We start from the raw sequence: 20,357 nt of genomic DNA, 5'->3' as shown, positions 1-20,357 counted from the left end.
CAATTACAATGAGCTCATTTGTTAAAATATGTACTGTAAAATACTATGAAGAGACAATATCATTCAATAAAATGCACACAATACTTTCTCAAACCGTTCACAATGGTCATTTTGTTAATCCTCTATCGGGTTGATGGTGTCAGAGATGATTTTATTATAGTGAATAATGGGATTATTATAATCTACACTAGGCTATATAGGCTAGTCTATAATCTAATCTAGACAATCTAGAGATTGTAGTCTGTCTAGTGCGTCATTTGGTTAGTCTTCCACACCAGTGACTATTTACATTCTTGTCACATTGTATTATCACATAATGCAAATTCCTACCTACGTGCGAGACAAAAACTAAAATACAAAAATAATATTGCCTGACATGTAGATATTTTGCAGTGGCAAAAACAAGCTTTCCGAGGCAGCCCCACGTACAGCACCTAGAGTATTTTGCTGCATATGAAAGAGGATGGGAGCAAGGTGAGAAAGCTTCGACTTTCTCCTGCAGTTGTTGGGAAGATTCTGCTGTTCTATTGACCAGACTTTTTACTGTTTTATTACTGCATCCATTAGTGGCAGTGGCCCACTGTTGCTGTCAAGATGTTTGATCCCGTTTATGTAACAAGAAAACATGATCGTTTCGGTTACATAATAAACGCATATTCCGAGTACATGAGGAAACCCCCTTGGTTTGCTGGCCACTATAATATGTTGGCAAAAACAATAGTTCGTGTGTGTTAATTTCAATAATGTCGGAAACAAAACAACATTATTCAATAAAATCTTGTACTGGATTTTGAATTAAATGCTTCGCCTGTCAGTCACTCAGGAATGATGACACGGCATGTCTACTGGAAAGAAAGAGCCGTGATTGGATCGCGCAGATACAGGAGGCGGGATCATTCCATCTTCTACTGTCAGATTGGTATAGAGTTGGCTTTGCTTCTGCAGGTAAAAAGAACTGAGCGACGCAAATTATGAAACATTTGTTCTAGCAAGACATCGAAACGCTTAGTTCAACAGCACGCTTAGGTCGCAAGAAAAAAAGATTTGAAGCCTTGAAAAGCAAAGTAAAAGCGTGCAACACCTTTGGCGCTTAGAAACAAAATCTCGCTTTGTCAACATTTAGCCGGGGCACGCATTTTACAAGGAACTTCGACAGCTGAGTGTTTTCGAGCAAGCCATCAACAAAGAATGAAACCCCTAAAACGAGGTAGGCAGATATTAGCCATGTTATTTTTATTTCCAGGTATTAATTGTTGCCCTGACCGTGTCTGACGGTTTGCCTGGTGTGCTCGCCCGTTGGTGTTAAATGGAATGCAGTTTTTTGTTGCGAGCAAATGCAGCGTGTGTTTGTTTGAATTTGGAGGGACAGCTAACCAGCTAGTTATCTTTGGAAGCAAGCATGGTGTCCATCTGGCGGAGCGACAGAACAGTCCTACATGCGCTATGGCGTGCGTTCAAAGGGTTCTTTGTACGTTTGCTACGTGACGATGGGAAGATGGCTAGCAAACTTAGTCAATGTTTTCTTTGCTCATTTTTCGAGCTCTAACAGGATTTTCTTATTTTCGCTATTTTTTTGCATTTGGAAATTGATTGCTTTCAGCTAGATAATTTAGATTTCTCTGGAACAATGTTAACTGCACTAGACGAGATTGAATGGAACAGAACAGAATACCAATCACTGACGCGAACTTCATTGTTTGCTTTGTAGCCTGCTAGCCTTAACAGCTAGCCTGTTAACTAGCTAAGTTACGTTGGCTGTAATGCCCTTTTCGCCTTGAGGATTTTAGTGAGTTTAGCAACTCGATTTCTACTCACGCCTTTGAAGTTTAACGCATTGAGTAATTTAGAAAATATCATATTAGCTCTAATATAAAACGGCCTTTGCTTCGTAGACAGTTGAGGTTTGATAGAGGAGCAACGTATGACATGTAAGTTAACTGACTTCAAGCTAACCTCATCAAACTAGTTAGCTCAAATTATCCCACGTTTTATGACCCACCTGGAGTGCATTCATTAGTTACTAGCTAAAATACAGGTCATTACCAGCTGTGTAACGGGATCGCTAGTAACTTTAATTGCTACTTTCAAGCTGTTCAATGGACAAAATATTGACAGCACAACTCACCCACTGAAAATCCAGTGTTTTAGACAGTATAAAAATAACTAGTTTACCTATTTAAGTTCTTGGCATATTTAGTTTGCTATAATAATCAGTTTTGCCCTTTCATGCACTTAACACTTAAAAAGATTATAGCCGCAACGTACTGTATACAATTGGATGGACATTCAATTTGGGCATACAAACAAGTGAGGACTCTCCAGGACTCTGCATTTCCCTGGCAAGAGGTGAAAATGGTCCCTTGCACGGTCTATAGCTCGCCTGCCGCTGGAGATGGTGATGTGCACACAATCTCCTTTGTAAGGACAGGCTGCCCCCCGGGGGTCAGATTTCAACCAGAGAAAGACATTTACTGCGTTCTATACCCTGGGAGAAAGCATGCTCCATTTTGAGTTGCCCCCGGGGTTCTGAATGTGTTTTAGTTCAATTAATGGCACATCACTTTAATAGTAACGTGTCATTGATGAATGCTTTTAGTTGTGCTTACCTGACTGCTTCACCCATACTAGGTCTCTAACTCTAGGCGGCATTCTGTCTTCTCCATACAGTTCACAACCATTCACTTCGACCCACGACAGCCCCACGTGAACCACAATCGTCTGGATTGTAAACGTTTAGAAATGTAATTCATCGCCTGCGGTACGGCATTTGAAACATATGGCCCTTATTGTACATCAGCGAAAGAATCCAAATAAAAAATATGCACTTATTGTAGCAGTTTTGGACAGATGCATACAGCTATGGGTGCCTCCATCTGACAACACTTCAGAGTTGAGCTTACACACAGGTGTTCAGAGCATACTAGATGGCTAATTGGCACAGGTCACCCCCTGTGTTCTGTGAACAAGCGTCTCAATTTAACCCTTCACCAAACCTATTTCTTTATAGGTTGGTGAATGTACAATAACAAACAGGCCTACACAGAAGTAGATGCGTAACATAGTAATCTGATTTGGAGGGAACACAATACATTCCATAACAAATGAGTGAATGTCCAACCCTGTGAACAGTGTCCACCATACAAACACTAGCTCGGCCAAACTGACCCCCCCTCCTCCCCTCCTCAGCTCTGGAAGAGGAGCAGATACGGGAGCTGTCGTCGGCCATGTCTGACAGCGACCCCTTTGAGGATGACGGCTTTCCCCTTGACCTGTCAGGGGGCGGCGTGGCCTCTGGTAAGCGGCGTCGCCGCGGCAACCTGCCCAAGGAGGCGGTGATTGTGCTGCGGACCTGGCTGTATGAGCACCGCTACAACGCCTACCCTTCAGAGCAGGAGAAACTCAGCCTGTCAGATCAGACCAGCCTCTCCGTGCTACAGGTGAGTGGACCGGCCTAACATTGTTAAAGCAAAATGAATGAAGGAAAGCCTGCACATGGTAAAATGTCCCAAGTGCCTGTAAGGTTATACTATGTGATTACTATTAATCATTGTGGCCTTCATAGTTCATGTTAAATGTTTTATATGTTTTTAGGTTCAGTTTCATCATGCTCCCCTTACAAGTGTAATGTTGAAATGAATGATTTACAATGTCCTCCAGTTGAATGGTTCCAGATATGCTGATTAGCTCCTGATGCAGTGTAAACAGTTGATCACAGCAGACACTTGGGGCAAGATGAAGCCATGACCACCTACTCGCCCTGTCGAAGATAGTTGTTTATCAGATATTGTGTTCTCTATTGGCCACGTGTGCGGGGCGATAAACGCAGCAGCACCTATAGGCCAACTTCAGGCTGTTGCTAAGTATTCTAAACAGCGATCCATCCCATGGTATTTACTTCGTACTTATCATCGTACTTCAGCCCTTGGGTGTTTCACAACAGTGTAGCAAATATCCCATGACTGATGTACTACTGTACAGATGAATTTGACACCGTTACAGCAGCCCTTGTAGGCCAACCATGTGATGTTTCCTCTTCCCTCCAATACACACACACACTCTCACAACCCAGGAGTTGGTGACATGAGCAGACAGCAAGAGGCTAGAGCAGACAGCCGGCCCAGTTTTAACTCTTTATTATATGAGCCAGTTGAGCTAATTATTAGGGTCTTCTAGTTGACTTGAAGCCGGCAGACAGCCGGGCTGCAATGTTGTGCCCCTGGCTGGCTGTGCACTTCTCTGTGGCTAATTTTTCACCCAAGACTTCTTTAATGCCAACAGTCTGAGGCCCCTCATCTCACTGTGTGTGGGGGAGGTGTTTCCCACTAGAGGGCGGTAACCAGGCCTAAAGGTGAGGGAGACTGAGAATATGTGGGCGGAAGTCTATTCCCAAACAACTGGCCTCGGCCCAGTTTTGTCACTTTATACTGGTCAGTTGAGCCAATTATTAGGGACTTCTAGTTGACCTGGCACACACACCAAAAAAAAAAAGCTTTCTAAGTGACTTGAGATTTATATCTGTAGTTTGGCTCTTGACGGAAGCCTAGTTGGGCCCTTGAGATGCACCCAGTTTGTTTTCTCAGTCATGCAGGCATTGTTAAAGGAACTTCCTCCACTTTCCAGATATGCAACTGGTTCATCAACGCCCGTCGCCGCCTCCTCCCTGACCTTCTCCGCAAGGACGGAAAAGACCCCACCCATTTCACCATCTCCAGGCGGGCAGGAAAAGGTGAGGGTCGCTCATCCACTGGTGGTGGAGGTAGCTCCCCTGAAAGCCCCACCTCCTCGGTCCCCTCACCAGCCCTGCCCCCACTCCGGCCCTCGGTCATCCGGCCAGCCCCCACGCTGGACCTCAGCCTCCTGGGCAACACAGCCACGGCCATTCTGACGGGAGCTGGCTACCCAGGCCAAGAGGGCTGCTGCGTCCAGGCCCTGATGCAGCTGGACATGCACGTTCTCCTGAGGGAGGTCGAGGAGAAGGGCTCTACGGTTATTAGCGCCAGTCCTACTGGCGGGCTATTCAACACGCCACCCCCCACCCCTCCGGAGCTGTGCCCTGGCCAGGACTTCAGTGACCTGAGGCTGCTGGTGGACGCAGCTCTTCAGAGGGCCGCTGAGCATGAGAGTCAGACGAAGGCCACTACAGAGGCCATGGTCTGCAGCAGTGGTATGGGTCTGACCCTTCCACCAGAGCCGAGCCAAGCTACGCTGAACTCGCCCAGAGAGCAGAGTCCCACGGAAAAGGCTGTGGTGTCCGCAGTTTCAGTCCCAAGCCCCGGCACGGTCTCTTCAGCACCTAAACTCACCCCAGCCTTTTCCTTCATTCCTGCGCCAAGTCTGCCTCCTCGCCAGGCCCAAATTCCAGTCCTAGTGCCAGTTTCAACCCCTGTCCCAACCTTCATCCCAGCACCAATCAAACCCCCTGTGTCAGCCCTAAGCTCTGTTCGTACCTTCAACCCTTCACTAACTTTATCCCCTGTCCCAGTCTCATCCCCAACTTTAGCCCTAGTCCAAGCACCTCCGCCAGCCCTCACCCCATTCCTAGGCCTTTCTTCCTCCATCCCCAGCAGCAGCAGTATCCAGAGGGCCCAATCGGTGGCCAGTGTGTGGAGCATGGTCCACAGCGACGTTCCAGTTCGACAGCCTGGTCCCGTGGCACAGACTCCCATAGCCACAGTGTGGGGGGCGCAGCACACCCTGCATGCTGTCAGCGAGACAGTCAACTAGAGCCACGGCCCACACCCTGGTCTGTATATGGGGGCACACCAAGCTGTGTATATCTGAGGACATATTCCTTTCATCAACCCACTGATCCTGTATGTCTCTACTCTGCAGTTTGAATATGACAGAACTGTCATATACATCAGACACGGGGATGGAAATACAAGTGTTTTAAAGACGATGCTTTTTTAAAGCATTTTTTTAATCAGGACTTTAAACAAAATATTTTATCCAATAGAGCCTGTTGCTGGGCAGAAGCTGTCAACATTCCAGAGTGTAGGTTAAATGTGATGTCAACATAAGAACGACAACACAAAGTTCTATTATGTAGTTTTGAACTCTTAGTATCTCAACCATTTCCAAACGAGGACATTTCCTTCCCCTGTTAAACATTTTTTTAATGTCTTGAAGCCAGCACCAGCAGATCTAGCCTCATCAGTAGCAGTACCGGACTTGGTTGAATGTATAAAGCGGGACTCGATGACTTTAAACCCTGGCTGTCTAGCCTGTCAATCATTCCCACCAAGGATAAACAAGGGCGGACTTGGGGCGGAGACAACCGTGTTTGTTTGTTTCAAGCGCTAGTGTCGTGCTCCTCCAGTACAGTTTATGCACTTTAGATTTTCATTTTTTAGTCCGGCCTTCACAATCTCAAGCATTCCGACGCCCCCTTCCCCCTCCTCACAATGCCGGAAGACAGGCGGAAGGGAAATTGATTGTACTGCAGTGTGCCTGACTGCACAGCTCCAATGTCCTTCTCTCCTTGCCTTAAAGCGACTGTAAACATGTGGCCACCAGGGATTCTACATTGAAGACACACACCCAAAATCATCAGTCGCAAAGTATATGAACACTACCATTTTGTTTTACTTATATAAAAAAAAAACATTTTCACCCATTTCCAAAATAGTATCTCAGCGGGTAAGCAGTATTTGTGTGTATATATGAAAGAGGAATGTTTTTTTTGTATTGCTCTCTGTTATCTTTATGTATTGTGTATGATTTCCTGGGATGTTTTTAATGTGGATGTGGAGGAGGTGACATCCCTGTGTGTGTGTGTGTGTGTGTGTGTGTGAACGTAAGGTCATGTAACAGAACTCAATTTCTGTGGTCGACGCCGAAGGCTTAGTCAGGTGACGCGGTCAGGCTAGTGCCCTAGTATGCCATAGTTGATGGAAGAAGACTGTTACAAACATTTTCAAGCTTTTGGGTCATCCTGTTTGGAGAGGGTTTGACCCAAGTAGCAAATCATTGGAGCCTTAAGATCTGGTCCTTGTATTTCAAACCAAAATGTCTTAATTGAAATACTCTTAGTTGTTCCCTCGGATGACAAAGGCTGGTCAGTGTTGTATTGAAGTCATTGATCAATGTTGAGGTTATTGAGAAGCAAACTGTCTGGAAAATTTGACTCTCCTTTCCTCTCTGTATTTTCTCTCTGTTAGTGGACTATATCCTCTCTACAGTGTTACTCATTCTTATACGGTTGTAGTTTCCATGAAACGGTCTTAGTTCATATACCACATTTTATGGCTAAATCCTAACTTTTGACGCAGCACAAACATTCGTGAGACCCTACGTCAACACACTGTGCTGCTGCAAAGTCTTATATTCTGTCAGGTCAGTTCAAACAGGTCCAACTTAGACTTTTCTCTATTCTTTTCAACTCTTAAGCTTTGAAAAGACCGCTGTGTTACAGTTTCAGAAAATGTTTGATCTTCCAGCTAGAAAGAAGCATGAGGAGCTGATATGGAATTTTGTTGTTATTAGCCTGGGTTTGTGACACGCACTGATCCCATTCTCTCCGTCATGTCTCCCAGATATGTAGGCTACCCCTGGATTTCTTTCATACGGCTGGATGTCGGCATTGTTTCCTGATTTGTCGTTGGGAAAGGTAGATCGTACAGGTACTCCACTAACGGAGATGTGCTGAAGAGTTTTAAGGCTCACACACGCTGCACCCAATGTGGATCTAGCATTCTGCCTGTCATTCAGCACTCTGTCTTTTGGGGACCTGCTGTATATTGATTGCCAAAATTTTAATGTGTTTCTATGTGTAAAATCGGTGCGCACTCGGTTGGCAAATTATGTTCACAGGTGCTAAGTATTCTCAGCCAGCAAACACTTTTGGTGCGTCTGAGCCCTTAACTCCTCCTTAAACAGTTTGGGGGAAGGAAGGGTTCCTGGTCATAGTGATTTGTAAGAAATAATGGTGTGAATAGATATACAGTACAATTTAAGCAGGTACGTGGTTTATTCATTACTACATGCCACTGACTACATGTTACTTGTTGCGATACTGGAAACAAACTGAATACTGGATATTATTTAGAAAGATATATATATATATATCAGGTTTTGGATGCAGAATGAAACTTGGGTCGTAGATGCCAATGTGAAAATGCATGTAAATTCATCAAGGTCAGGTGTTTTTCTTTTGGCATGAATTGTAGCTGAAATGACAATGTGTAGCTTTTCAATATGACCAATTGCATCCTAAAGATGTTTTTCCATTTCACTGTATAAATCATGGCTGATGTATTGAAAGTATAACTGGCTATCGTGCCTTAAACATGGGATTGAGGGATATACCCCTTCTACATAGAAACTTTTGAATAGTCTGTGCAATATATGCCTTAAACTTTAAATGTGTTTTGTACAAGCATTTCAGAGAATAAAAGTTTTTTTCATATGCTGATCCATGTGCTTTGTTTCGTTCTATATGTATTATAATCTGAACTGTAGTGTCACATTACCATGTCCTTTTGTCTCGAAGCACTAAGATTAACGACACAGAATTTACATGCGCAATATATTGTATCATGGATGCCCTCCCCCAGTTCTATCCAAGACAACAATTTTAATCTAAGTTGAGTCCAAAGGTCTACTGAACCTTTTAGATGGTCACCTTCCTGCCACCCAGGACCTCTATACTGGGCGGTGTCAGAGGAACTCCCTAAGTCATAGACTGTTCTCTGCTACTGCATGGTAAGCTGTACCGGAGCACCATGTCTGGGACCAAAAGGCTCCTGAACAGCTTCTTCCTCCCAAGCCATAATACTTGGAACAGTTAATCTGGATCCTGAGTGGAGCAGGGGTCTAAGGCACTGCATCTCAATGCTAGAAGCGTCACTACAGACACTGGTTCGAATCCGGACTGTATCACAACCGACCGTGATTGGGAGTCCCATAGGGCGGCGCACAATTGGCCCAGCGTCTGGGTTTGGCCGGAGTAGGCCGTCATTGTAAATAAGAATGTGTTCTTAACGGACTTGAATAGTTAAATAAAAAAAATATCAAATGACTACCTGCACTATTTGCATACACCCCCCCCATTGCACTTACCCTAGCACAGGCTCGACGTACACTCACTGGACTCTAACCACACAATACCTGGATAAACGCAAACAAATTAATTTATATTGATGCCAAACAGTGCACTTGGTCAGTATTCAGACCCCTTCACTTTTTCCATATGTTATAGCCTTATTTAAAAAAATGAATTCGATTGAGGAAAAAATCTACACACTACTCCCCATAATAAAGCAAAAACTTTTTTAAAGAGATGTTAGCTAATGTACATATGTAAAAAAAAAATCATGTTTACATAAGTAATCAGACCCTTTACTCAGTACTTTGATACACCCTCAAGTCTACTTGGGTGTAGTTAGGGTCGTTGTCCAGTTGGAAGGTGAACCTTTGCACCAGTCTCAGGTCCTGAGCTCTGGAGCAGGTTTTCGTCAAGGATCTCTCAGTACTTTGCTCCGTTCATCTTTCCCTAGATTCTGACTTGTCTCCCAGTCAAGTGGGAGACTGCTGAAAAACATCCCCACAGCATGATGCTTCACCGTAGGGATGGTAATGGCCAGGTGATGAGCGGTGCCGGTTTCCTCCAGATGTGACACTTGGCATTTAGGCCATCTTGGTTTCATCACTCCAGAGATTCTTGTTTCTCATGGTCAGAGTCCTTTAGATGCCTTTAGGAAAATTCCAAGCGGGCTGCCATGTGCCTTTTACTAAATAGTAAAGGCCTGATTGGTGAAGTGCTGCAGAGATGGTTGTCCTTCTGGAAGGTTCTCCCATCTCCACAGAGGAACTCTGGAGCTCTGTCGGAGTGACCATTGGGTTCTTGGTCACCTCTCTGACCAAGGCTCTTCACCGATTGCTGTTTGGACAGGTGGCCAGCTCTAGGAAGAGTCTTGGTGGTTCCAAACTTAAATTTAAGAATGGAGGCCACTGTGTTCTTGGGGACCTTCAATGCTGCAGAAATAATTTGGTACCCTTCCCCCGATCTGTGCCTTGACACAATCTTGTCTCGGAGCTTTACGGACAATTCCTTCTCATGACTTGGTTTTTGCTCTGAAATGCACTGTCAACTGTGGGACCTCATCTCCAATCAATTTAATTTACCACAGACATACTCCAAGTTCAAGGATGATCAATGGAAACAGGATGCACCTGTGCTCATTTGAGTGTCATAGCAAAGGGGCTGAATAGTTATGTAAACAAGGTATTTTTATTTTTTACATTGGCAAAAATATCAACCTGTTTTTCTTTGTCATTACAGGCTATTTTGTGTAGATTGAGGATTTTTTCATTTAATTCATTTAGAATAAGGCTAATGTAACAATGTGAAAAAAGTCCAGGGGTCTGAATACTTCCGAATGCACTGTACATTCATATTCCTTCACATGCTGCTGCTACTCTAGGTTTATATATGCAGTCACTACCCCTACCTACATATTACCTCAACTAACCCGTACCCCTGCACATTGACTTGGTTCCAGTGCCCCTTGTATATAGCCTCGTTATTTAGTTGATATTTTTCCTTTATTATATTTAGCTTTTTTTGTTGATGCATGAGGTGAAACAATGATGTTGATCTGCATTAGGAGGGCCACTGGCTGCCCCAGGCGCATTTTTGTTCACTGTTTGAAGTAACATATTGTAATATCGCAAACGGGGTGGCAGTTTCACTGCTACTGATTACAGCTAAGACTCGGTGTCTCTTGAAATACTGCCTAGTCCACATCTGGTGCTAGTGCTTTAACCTGGACCACTTCATTTGATCATACATTTTTATGTCACATGCTTCTTAAATGACAGGTTGTAGACTAACAGTGAAATGCTTTCTCGCGGGTCCTTTTCCAACAATGCAGAGTTGAAGACATACAGTAAATATGAACTATTCTTCTCAAAGTGGTGTGAAGTGTCACAACTGCAATGTAAGAGAATATCAGTTTATATTTTATTTTCTCTGATAGAATATTAAAAGGTATTGAATGCTGCACTGAATGCAGCAGGACATTGAAATTACTCATCTGGAATAAAGGACACAGTGGAATGTCACTTCAGGGTCCTTCTTTAGTCCTATACAGGCATGATCAGTTTCCTTAAACAAGAATTCAACCCAAACATGATTATACCCGAACACAACCACGCCCAACCTCTTCCTTCTGTTCTCTCTTATGAAAGAGCAAACCATTTCAAAAGGCTGACTTTCTTCACAACATCATCCCTCGCTTTCTTGTACAGGTCTGACCCTTCATGTTGAGTGTTTTATCTTGAATGAGGTTGTGGTGCATCAATGCAGGCAGAGTTAGAATAGACCTGACCAGATGACAAGGAGATATGACTAGCACTGGGAAACATGTCCAACGAAAGAAGGGTGGAATGATAAGCATTTAAGCAATGAAGGTAACATACAACCTGTCAAAAACATTACATTAATAGAATAGAAGAGTCCATTACAATGTGGTTTTCCAACACAGCTCCTGGATAGAAGGTGCAGTTCTTTAGAGGTGGTGCTGGTGTGAGGCAAGAAGAGGTACTTGGCTGGTATGTAGTGTGGAATGCTTTTTAGGGGGAGTGGGGCTCACATACAAAGGCGTTCAGTGCATCTCAAGAGCCTAATATTGCTTCCTTTCACCTTGTCACCTTTCCTGGAATGGATTAGAGTAAAGCAATATTCAGATCACTGGGAATCTCAGAAAGGATACAGAGAGGAAGCCACTACAGACTTATTGAGATGCACTTAGCTGAGATACACTCCTCAATGGATAATCACCATTGACTATAAAAGAGAAGTCCATTCCATCTAAAAAAGCACTGTGTGTGGGCCGCAAAGCAGTTGTCTCTCCCTACATGTCGTCCTTGTCCTTAGCTCCGTGTTTGAGGATGCGGGTGAACTCGGCGTAGTTGAAGTTGCCCTTCGTGTCGATAGGCGCCTCACGGAACAGCTCGTCCACTTCCTCATCAGTGAAACGGTCGCCCATTGTGGTCAGTAACTCTCGCAGGTGGTCCTCGTGGAGCACTCCTGCAAACGGGAGAGTGAGGCGGGCCATCATCTGGCTTTTTCCTTGATTCTTCTCATCCTCTCTCCTTCTCTAAACATTGGAGAAGAAGGTCCGAGTGGGGGGACCTTGAACCTTCCCAATGCGGTTGAGAAGGTGGTAAGAAGAGAGGCTGAGAAGAATCGAGGATAAGAAGTCTGTTTTTTTCCTTTTAAGTGTTTGACATTACTGTGAAGGTGGATGCTAGTGGTTGACATTGAAGAGTGCTTGTGAGTGTGCGTGCTCGTGTGTCTCACCAGAACCCTCCTCGTCGAAGCAGGCGAAGGCGTTGCGGATAACGTCCTCGGGGTCGGTGCCGTTGAGGCGCTCTCCGAACATGGTGAGAAACATGGTGAAGTTGATGGGCCCCGGCGCCTCCGCCATCATCCCCTCCAGGTACTCATCTGACGGGTTCTTACCTGGGGACCACAACAGAACACTCACACCATAGTCAACATTAAGTGGTAAAATCTGAATTCTGTTTGAAGGTAGACATTGAGGAAATATAAATATTATGGTTCAATCCCCATTGGGACATACTTTCGATGTCCGTTGAACCAATGTTAAATTGACTTATGTGCCTGTTTGGACGTTATTACCGGTCGGCATGCTTATTGTTAGCGCTCTATCTGACAGTACTGGTATTTAACTGGGAAACGTTCTGTTGCTATACATCTCTCAGGTTGTTTTTGGGGAGGATGTTTCAGTCTAGAATTGATGAGTATACGCTCGTTAGGTTTTGTATATAGAATATAGTCAACCCACTAACAGGTTCCTATGCGTTCCCCTTTGGCCTATGTCTTACCCAGTGAGGCCAGCATGTCATGAAGATCCTCCTTGTCGATGAAGCCGTCCCGGTTCTGGTCGATCATGTTGAAGGCCTCCTTGAACTCCTGGATCTGAGACTGGTCGAACATGGCGAACACGTTGGACGTGGCCCTCTGGGGCCGCTTCTTGGTGGTCTTCCCCTTTGCACGTTTGCTCGACATGATGGTGGTTGGATGGGCCTAAGGCGTGCAAAATAGGATATGGATGGTTACGGTTGGATGAAAGATACGACTCCCCAAAGTGGGCTGTTGTATTGGGGAAGCGGATGGTTCTCATCTCTCCCACGGGAAATGTCTCCCCCAAAAAAGATTGAATAAAGAAAAATGTTCTTAATTTATCAAGGCACAAGAGTATAAATGCAAAAGCCTGACAGTGATGATTTAGTTAGGCCTACATGTCAACCTCATCAGCGTGATTGCGATATGCGCTGAATAGGATCATACATGAGCAAAATTTTTACAGAAATTGTCTAGGGACTTCACTTGGTGCCAGAAAATTGGTTATTACTTAGTCTCAATTATTCAATTTTCAGTCTCTGCATTGGTGCCAGATGCCATCGACCTCCAAATTACACTTTCTCTCCGCACCAAAGATTCAGGTTGTGCCACTGCTGACTGTCATCTGCAGTGAACAGTGTGAAGAGGTCACAAGATAGCCACCTGGTATCCTGGAGAACAGGCCAAACTTAGACCCGTCACTCAGTGTGCGTCATTAACGATGTGTGCACAGGCGGGGATAGTGCTGCTGGGTGGTGGCACATCAGAATACAGACTGAGCGAGAGCCAATACCATACAGGAAGTAACATGTCATTAAGGTTGAGTCATTTAGAGGTATAATGAGTTCATTGACTGCCAGACTATGACAATGCATTGAGAGCCACTGAAGCATGTTATTCATATCAATGATTCGCTTAGACTCAGGGATGCTCTCCACACAAAATCTCTTCCTCATGTTGGATGACTGACAGAGAAACAAAATATACACTCTCTCTACTGGCATGTGGTACAGGAGATAAAAGCACTGGTAACCAAGATATAAAGCAGGCTACCATAACATCATTTAGCAAGCCTTATTTGAGCATAGATGGGAACGACGTGTGTGTTTGCATGAGTGTGATAGAGGTAGATCACAAAATCATGGCCGTGTTCAGCAGGCACAAAATTAGAGATTGTTTTTAAACGTCAAAACGTTCTCATTGGGGCAATGTCAGTTGGTACCAAAATATTTTCTACCATTTCATCCCTACTGAACAAGACCCAGTTGTCCAGTGACATAACACAGTCAAATGTTAGGCAAACGACAAGTCTCTCTCACTCAGTGTGTCTCCGCTTGCTATTGGAGGTAATAGAGATGTAAGGGAGTTGTCACTGGCGAACTGCTTGCTCATTGTCCAGCTTCATTTCAAAGGCTGAAGCAATTTTAAGATTTGGGCCTGGGGGCAAATGTTTCTTCTCAGAAGTTCTGTCCTTCTCTTTTCCATGTGTTTATAACACATCACCATGACTAGGGGGCTGTTCAAAAATGAGAATGTTAGAAGTGAATTTCTCAGGGTTGAGTTGCCTGATTTCCTGTAATATTTCAAATTCTTGTAGAGGGATGACGAGATCCCTATGTCATTCTAAGCACATCTTGCACAACCATTTAAAAAGGATCAATTAGTCTTGTCCAAACCCTCATCTCATTCTAACTAACTAGATCTTTAGTCTGAAGCCATCTTGGAAATCTGTGTTTCCCAACTTCACTCTAGAATTCATTTCTAGGCCATTATTACTTCACTGCTTCTGCAACCAATTGAATTCCTCAGGTTTCTCGACTGGCTGACTCACCGATTAGGTTTAGAAAACATTTCAAGATCATCATTGGTTTGTTATTCTCTGGGATGTACTGTGTGTTTATCAGTGTACCAACCACACCTCATCTCTGCGGTCAGGGCCCCACTGACCAGACACACACACACTAGCAGTTATGTCAATCACTGTCTTGACCTAACCTCTCATCACGGACACCACTACTACTTCTGAGGGGTCAGCACTGGGGAAGTTCCTAAATGCGACATACTTCAACAGACCAAACCAACCTCTCGGGGTCTAAAAACAGGTGAACATAAGGCTCTAGATTAGAAGTGAGGCAGTTCCATTGCATTTTTTCATTGTTCCCCTCTAATCATGGACTGATTTAGACCTGGGACACCAGGTGTGTGCAATTAATTATTAGGTAGGACAGAAAACCAGCAGGCTCCTGACCTCTTCGAGTAAGAGTTGAATACCCCTGCTCTAGTGTTTAGACAGCTCTATACGGGGCACAGAGTGGTGACAACTGGTCAAATCTTGATTCCACAACACAGTTGTTTGGGCTACAGAGCACCACCGTGATGAGTAGCTACACCAGATGACCCTAGACCTGTGACTGGTCGCTTTAGGCATACAAGAAGAACTCAAACTCTATCCAGCCCTCGCCTTTAACGCAGCTTTTACAAATGTTGACAGTTTCCCATACAATTCTGACTAATGCTTTAAAAGTGCCACATCTAATACCAACATAAAATCCCTCTAAGATAAACAACATTAAGGAAAATGTTTTTTAAAAATCCATCTCACCTTGGCTTCAGGTGAATTGTAGTTGTTTTGGGGAGTTCTCTGAGGCCTTCTGTCTGGGTCTCAGTGCTTAGTTGGAAGGGAAGCAGGCAGTCCCTCTGAAAAGTTTGTTTAAAGAAAGTCTTCAACCGGCCCATCCCACTCCTCCATTGGCCAATCGCCTTGCCCGGCTGTCCCAAACAGAGCCAGCCCTGCTCAGGCATTTACCCATACAAGGGAAAAGAATGTGCAGGCCTGCAGCTCGCCACTGCCACAGCGGAGCCAGGGTTGTTTGGCAATGGGAATATGGCTGAAATGACAGGAACTCTGATAAGCTGCCTTATTTAGAGAAAAAGCTAAAGGGCCGCTGTGCGGACGATCTGTCTTTGGTTTGTGGTTTTACATCTGGGAGGGAGGGAGAAGATGATGATAGGAGCCGTGTTCTGAAGCTCCCAGTTGTTTGAAAAGCTGCCTGGGGGACTCCTTAATAAGGCAGTTTGTCTGGCCAAGCTACTGTCTGGATCTCTAGGGAACACCTTTTTATCATGTCATTGCTGTACAGTAGCATAAGTTCTTCTGTGGTACTGTTCTCTGCCATATTGAGAACAACTGTTATGCATTTCCAATGAAATTACACATTTATATTGTGTTATTGTTCTTGCAAATACCTACCAAGAAACAAAATATCTGGTCACATTTGAGTTGCACAGATGCACTTTTTGTAACTACACTGATGACATCACATTTGTCCATTAGACCAACTCCTTGAATGCCCTACTCCTTGGAAGTTTGCAGTTGTCTAAAAAACACTATTTTGCTTTAGTGTGTGTACTTTACTGTACTAATACTTAGGATATTGCTTTTCAACAGGAGAAGTTCAAAAATGGCTGGAGAACATCTTTAAGAGAAGTACAAAATAGTGTATTATGGATGTAAGTTTAAAGTGTATGAAGGGTTTGTCAATGACTCTTCAGGTTCTCTTTTCAGTGGACTTATGCAAATTATGTGTTTATGGAAATTGTGTTTTTTATCAATCTGGATTTGCAATAAGAGTTTTGCTTTGACCACATTTTACATTTGCAGAATAACCTGTACTTCATATGTACAAATACAAAAATGTGTGTATTGAGCTTGCAAGTAAGCATTTCACTGTACTGTTTACACCTGCTGTATCCTGTGCAGGTGACAAATACACATTTGATTTGTTTACATGCAATGGGTATAAATGTCTGCCTGGAATGAGGCTCCTATGAAACTCCTATACTTTGCTTTATATTGCCTATGCTACTACTGTGTGCAGAGCATACTGGAGTCCATTGCATACCATGGCCTGTAAACAAGAAAAGGATGCCGTCTGGTGGCCAGAGAAAGTTAGTTTTTTTTGTATAATCTACAATAATAATGATTGTTTTCTGATTCTATCATAAACTAGTGTTTCCCAAACTCTGTATTCGGGACCCCAAGGGGTGCACCTTTTGTGTTTTACCCAAACACTACACAGCTGATTCAAATGATCAAAGCTTGATGATTACTTGATTATTTGAATCAGCTGTGTAGTGCTAGGGCAAAAACCAAAACGTGCACCCCACCCAGTTTGGGAAACCCTGAAAAACAATACAGTACTATAATTGTGACGTCAACGAATTGTGTGACAATTCTGATCTGTTATATAATTTTTCATCTTATTAATTAATCGATCCCATCATTCATAAATTATACTTTATTTATTTTTTATTTTTTTAATTTCACCGTTATTTAACCAGGTAGGCTAGTTGAGAACAAGTTTTCATTTACAACTGCGACCTGGCCAAGATAAAGCATAGCAGTGTGAACAGACAACAACACAGAGTTACACATGGAGTAAACAATAAGTCAATATAACACAGTAAAAAAAAAGAGTCTATATACATTGTGTGCAAAAGGCATGAGGAGGTAGGCGAATAATTACAATTTAGCAGATTAACACTGGAGTGATAAATGGTCAGATGGTCATGTGCAGGTAGAGATACTGGTGTGCAAAAGAGCAGAAAAGTAAATAAATAACAGTATGGGGATGAGGTAGGTAAATTGGGTAGGCTATTTACCGATGGACTATGTACAGCTGCAGCGATTGGTTAGCTGCTCAGATAGAAGATGTTTAAAGTTGGTGAGGGAGATAAAAGTCTCCAACTTCAACGATTTTTGCAATTCGTTCCAGTCACAGGCAGCAGAGAACTAGAACGGAAAGGCGGCCAAATGAGGTGTTAGCTTTAGGGATTATCAGTGAGATACACCTGCTGGAGCGCGTGCTACGGGTGGGTGTTGCCATCGTGACCAGTGAACTGAGATAAGGCGGAGCTTTACCTACCATGGACTTGTAGATGACCTGGAGCCAGTGGGTCTGGCGACGAATATGTAGCGAGGGCCAGCCGACTAGAGCATACAGGTCGCAGTGGTGGGTGGTATAAGGTGCTTTAGGAACAAACTGTGATGGCACTGTGATAAACTGCATCCAGTTTGCTGAGTAGAGTATTGGAAGCTATTTTGTAGATGACATCGCCGAAGTCGGATCGGTAGGATAGTCAGTTTTACTAGGGTAAGTTTGGCGGCGTGAAGCTAGATGGGGGGGCGATCAATTCACAAATGGTGTCCAGGGCACAGCTGGGAGCTGAGGGGGTTCGGTAGCAGGCGGCAACAGTGAGAGACTTATTTCTGGAGAGATTCATTTTTAATATTAGAAGTTTGAACTGTTTGGGGGTATGGACCTGGAAAGTAAGCCTGCAAAGTAATGTCAATCTCTAGTAATGTCTCTAGTAATGTCAAACTCCACCCCCTTTGGCATTTCTATCTTGACGGAAAATGTTATAGTTGGGTATGGAAATCTCAGAATTTTTGGTGGCCTTCCTAAACCAGGATTCAGACACGGCAAGGACATCGGGTTGGCAGAGTGTGCTAAAGCAGTGAGTAAAACAAACTTAGGGAGGAGGCTTCTGATGTTGACATGCATGAAACCAAGGCTTTTTCAATCACAGAAGTCAACAAGTGAGGGTGCCTGGGGACATGCAGGGCCTGCAGGGCCTGGGTTTACCTCCACATCACCCGCGGAACAAAGGAGGAGTAGGATGAGGGTGCGGCTAAAGGCTATCAAAACTGGTCGCCTAGAGCGTTGGGGACAAAGAATAAAAGGAGCAGATTTCTGGGCATGGTAGAGTATATTCAGGGCATAATGCGCAGACAGGGGTATGGTGGGGAGCGGGTACAGCGGAGGTAAGCCCAGGCACTGGGTGATGATAAGAGAGGTTGTATCTCTGGACATGTTGGTTGTAATGGGTGAGGTCACCGCATGTGTGGAGGTGGGACAAAGGAGGTATCAGAGGTATGAAGAGTGGAACTAGGGGCTCCATTGTAAACTAAAACAATGATAACTAACCTGAACAACAGTATACAAGGCATATTGACATTTGAGAGAGACATACAGCGAGGCATAAAGTAATCGCAGGTGTTGATTGGGAGAGCTAGCTAAAACAACAGGTGAGACAACAGCTAATCAGCTAACACAACAACAGCAGGTAAAATGGCGATGACATTTATTCTGACAAATAAAATACAATTTTATTGGCATACACATATCTGCAGATGCTATCGCAGGTGCAGTGAAATGTTTGTGTTTGTAGCTCCAACAGTGCAGTAATAATACATTGCAACACAAAACAGAAAACACATATTCCAAAAATGTTAATAGAAAGAATTAAGAAATATCAGATTCAGCAATGTCAGAGTCCATAATATAAGCAGTCCCAGTCAAAAGTGGACACACCTACCATTCCAGGGTTTTTCTTTATTTTTATTAGTTTCTACATTGTAGAATAATAGTGAAGACAGCAAAACTATGAAATAACACATGGAATAATGTAGTGACCAAAAATGTGTAAAACAAATCAAAAAATATTTTATATTTGAGATTCTTCAAAGTAGCCACCCTTAGCCTTGATGACAGCTTTGCACCATCCAGCTTTCGTAACTTTTGGAGTACCCAAACTCAGTAACGTAATCTGATTACATTCCATTACTTTTAGATGACATTCCCCTTAAGAGGCATTAGAAGAAGACAAATGCATGTTACCAATTGAACGACATCTATTGCAGGATAAATCAATGTTAGTTTACATTGCTGGCTATATATGGATGTTACATTTTACTTTATGGGTTGGTTATGGTTGGTTAGGCTTCTTCTAACCCATCGCTTTCTACTACATATAATAATATGATTAAAGTATATCTTTACATTAAAAACCAAAGTCTAACAGAATTCCAGTCATTCCAATAAATGTAATGCCCCTTGATCTGTTATCTTCAAGTATAGATTAGCCAAATTGTTTTACCTGAGCATGACCCCAAAACTAAGGATTTATTAACCAGCCCTACTGTTGTTTATGATTTTGTTGTCATGGGGGACTGATTGCACTCATGGAATGACATGCTTTGAGCACTACTGAAAAGTGCTATTTACATGTGAAAAATTAATGTCATATGCTGCATTTGCTATAGACCTATTGTTTACCTTTTGTTGCTGACACTTGATAATATGCAGCTGTTTTAAAGGGCAAATCCACAGATGAAACAATAACAAAACAGTTGCCCTGCCTCTTTTGGTAAAAGCTGAGGGATGGGCCTGGAGAAATGTGACCACTCTCAGATTAATATACAGAGCTATGGATGCAATGACTGACCATCCATGATATATATATTTTTGTTTTAACCATGTTAGGAGGCTATTCAGTGTGTGTTTACATTTACAATGTTTACAAACATTGTAATAAAACAAGCTTATATTTTTGGTTCTCATGAGTGTGACAGTTGAACTAAGCTCATAAAACATTTAAGTTATATTCTTCAAGAATCAATGAAGATATATTTTTATATTACCGT

At 43.3% G+C, this 20,357-nt stretch overlaps 2 protein-coding genes across 3 annotated transcripts; one reads left to right on the top strand and one right to left on the bottom strand.

Moving 5' to 3' along the window:
* The first annotated feature begins 851 nt into the window (after positions 1 to 851).
* LOC112246249 (homeobox protein TGIF1-like) lies at positions 852 to 8,413 on the top strand. Of its 2 annotated transcripts, none has more exons than XM_024414551.2 (3): positions 852 to 945; positions 3,187 to 3,437; positions 4,621 to 8,413. In XM_024414551.2, exons 2-3 carry the CDS (start codon positions 3,225 to 3,227, stop codon positions 5,722 to 5,724), a joined length of 1,317 nt encoding a protein of 438 aa, XP_024270319.1. In that variant the 5' UTR covers positions 852 to 945; positions 3,187 to 3,224; the 3' UTR covers positions 5,725 to 8,413. The 2 variants fall into 2 exon arrangements, with proteins under 2 accessions (XP_024270319.1, XP_024270318.1); XM_024414550.2 differs by having other exon boundaries at positions 874 to 1,207.
* A 2,528-nt stretch (positions 8,414 to 10,941) lies between these two features.
* On the bottom strand, positions 10,942 to 15,587 carry LOC112246201 (myosin regulatory light polypeptide 9-like). Its single transcript, XM_024414496.2, has 4 exons — positions 15,474 to 15,587; positions 12,853 to 13,054; positions 12,305 to 12,466; positions 10,942 to 12,031 (listed from the first exon to the last, which is right to left on the bottom strand). Exons 2-4 carry the CDS (start codon positions 13,034 to 13,036, stop codon positions 11,856 to 11,858), a joined length of 522 nt encoding a protein of 173 aa, XP_024270264.1. The 5' UTR covers positions 13,037 to 13,054; positions 15,474 to 15,587; the 3' UTR covers positions 10,942 to 11,855.
* Between the last annotated feature and the right edge of the window lie 4,770 nt (positions 15,588 to 20,357).

The sequence above is a fragment of the Oncorhynchus tshawytscha genome, linkage group LG07 (genome assembly GCF_018296145.1).
Source record: "Oncorhynchus tshawytscha isolate Ot180627B linkage group LG07, Otsh_v2.0, whole genome shotgun sequence".
Classification (NCBI taxonomy): domain Eukaryota; kingdom Metazoa; phylum Chordata; class Actinopteri; order Salmoniformes; family Salmonidae; genus Oncorhynchus; species Oncorhynchus tshawytscha.
The sequence above is the reverse complement of the archived record's forward strand: the minus strand, read 5'-3'. Positions and strand labels throughout refer to the sequence as shown.

Excerpts from the sequence above, each read along its gene's own strand:
- LOC112246249 (XM_024414550.2), top strand. Across the intron at positions 3,438-4,620 it reads CCAGCCTCTCCGTGCTACAG|ATATGCAACTGGTTCATCAA; the intron begins GTGAGTGGACCG and ends TCCACTTTCCAG.
- LOC112246201 (XM_024414496.2), bottom strand. The coding sequence starts at position 13,036 with ATGTCGAGCAAACGTGCAAAGGGGAAGACCACCAAGAAGCGGCCCCAG. Across the intron at positions 12,467-12,852 it reads TGACATGCTGGCCTCACTGG|GTAAGAACCCGTCAGATGAG; the intron begins GTAAGACATAGG and ends TGTGGTCCCCAG. Across the intron at positions 12,032-12,304 it reads CTTCGACGAGGAGGGTTCTG|GAGTGCTCCACGAGGACCAC; the intron begins GTGAGACACACG and ends TCCCGTTTGCAG.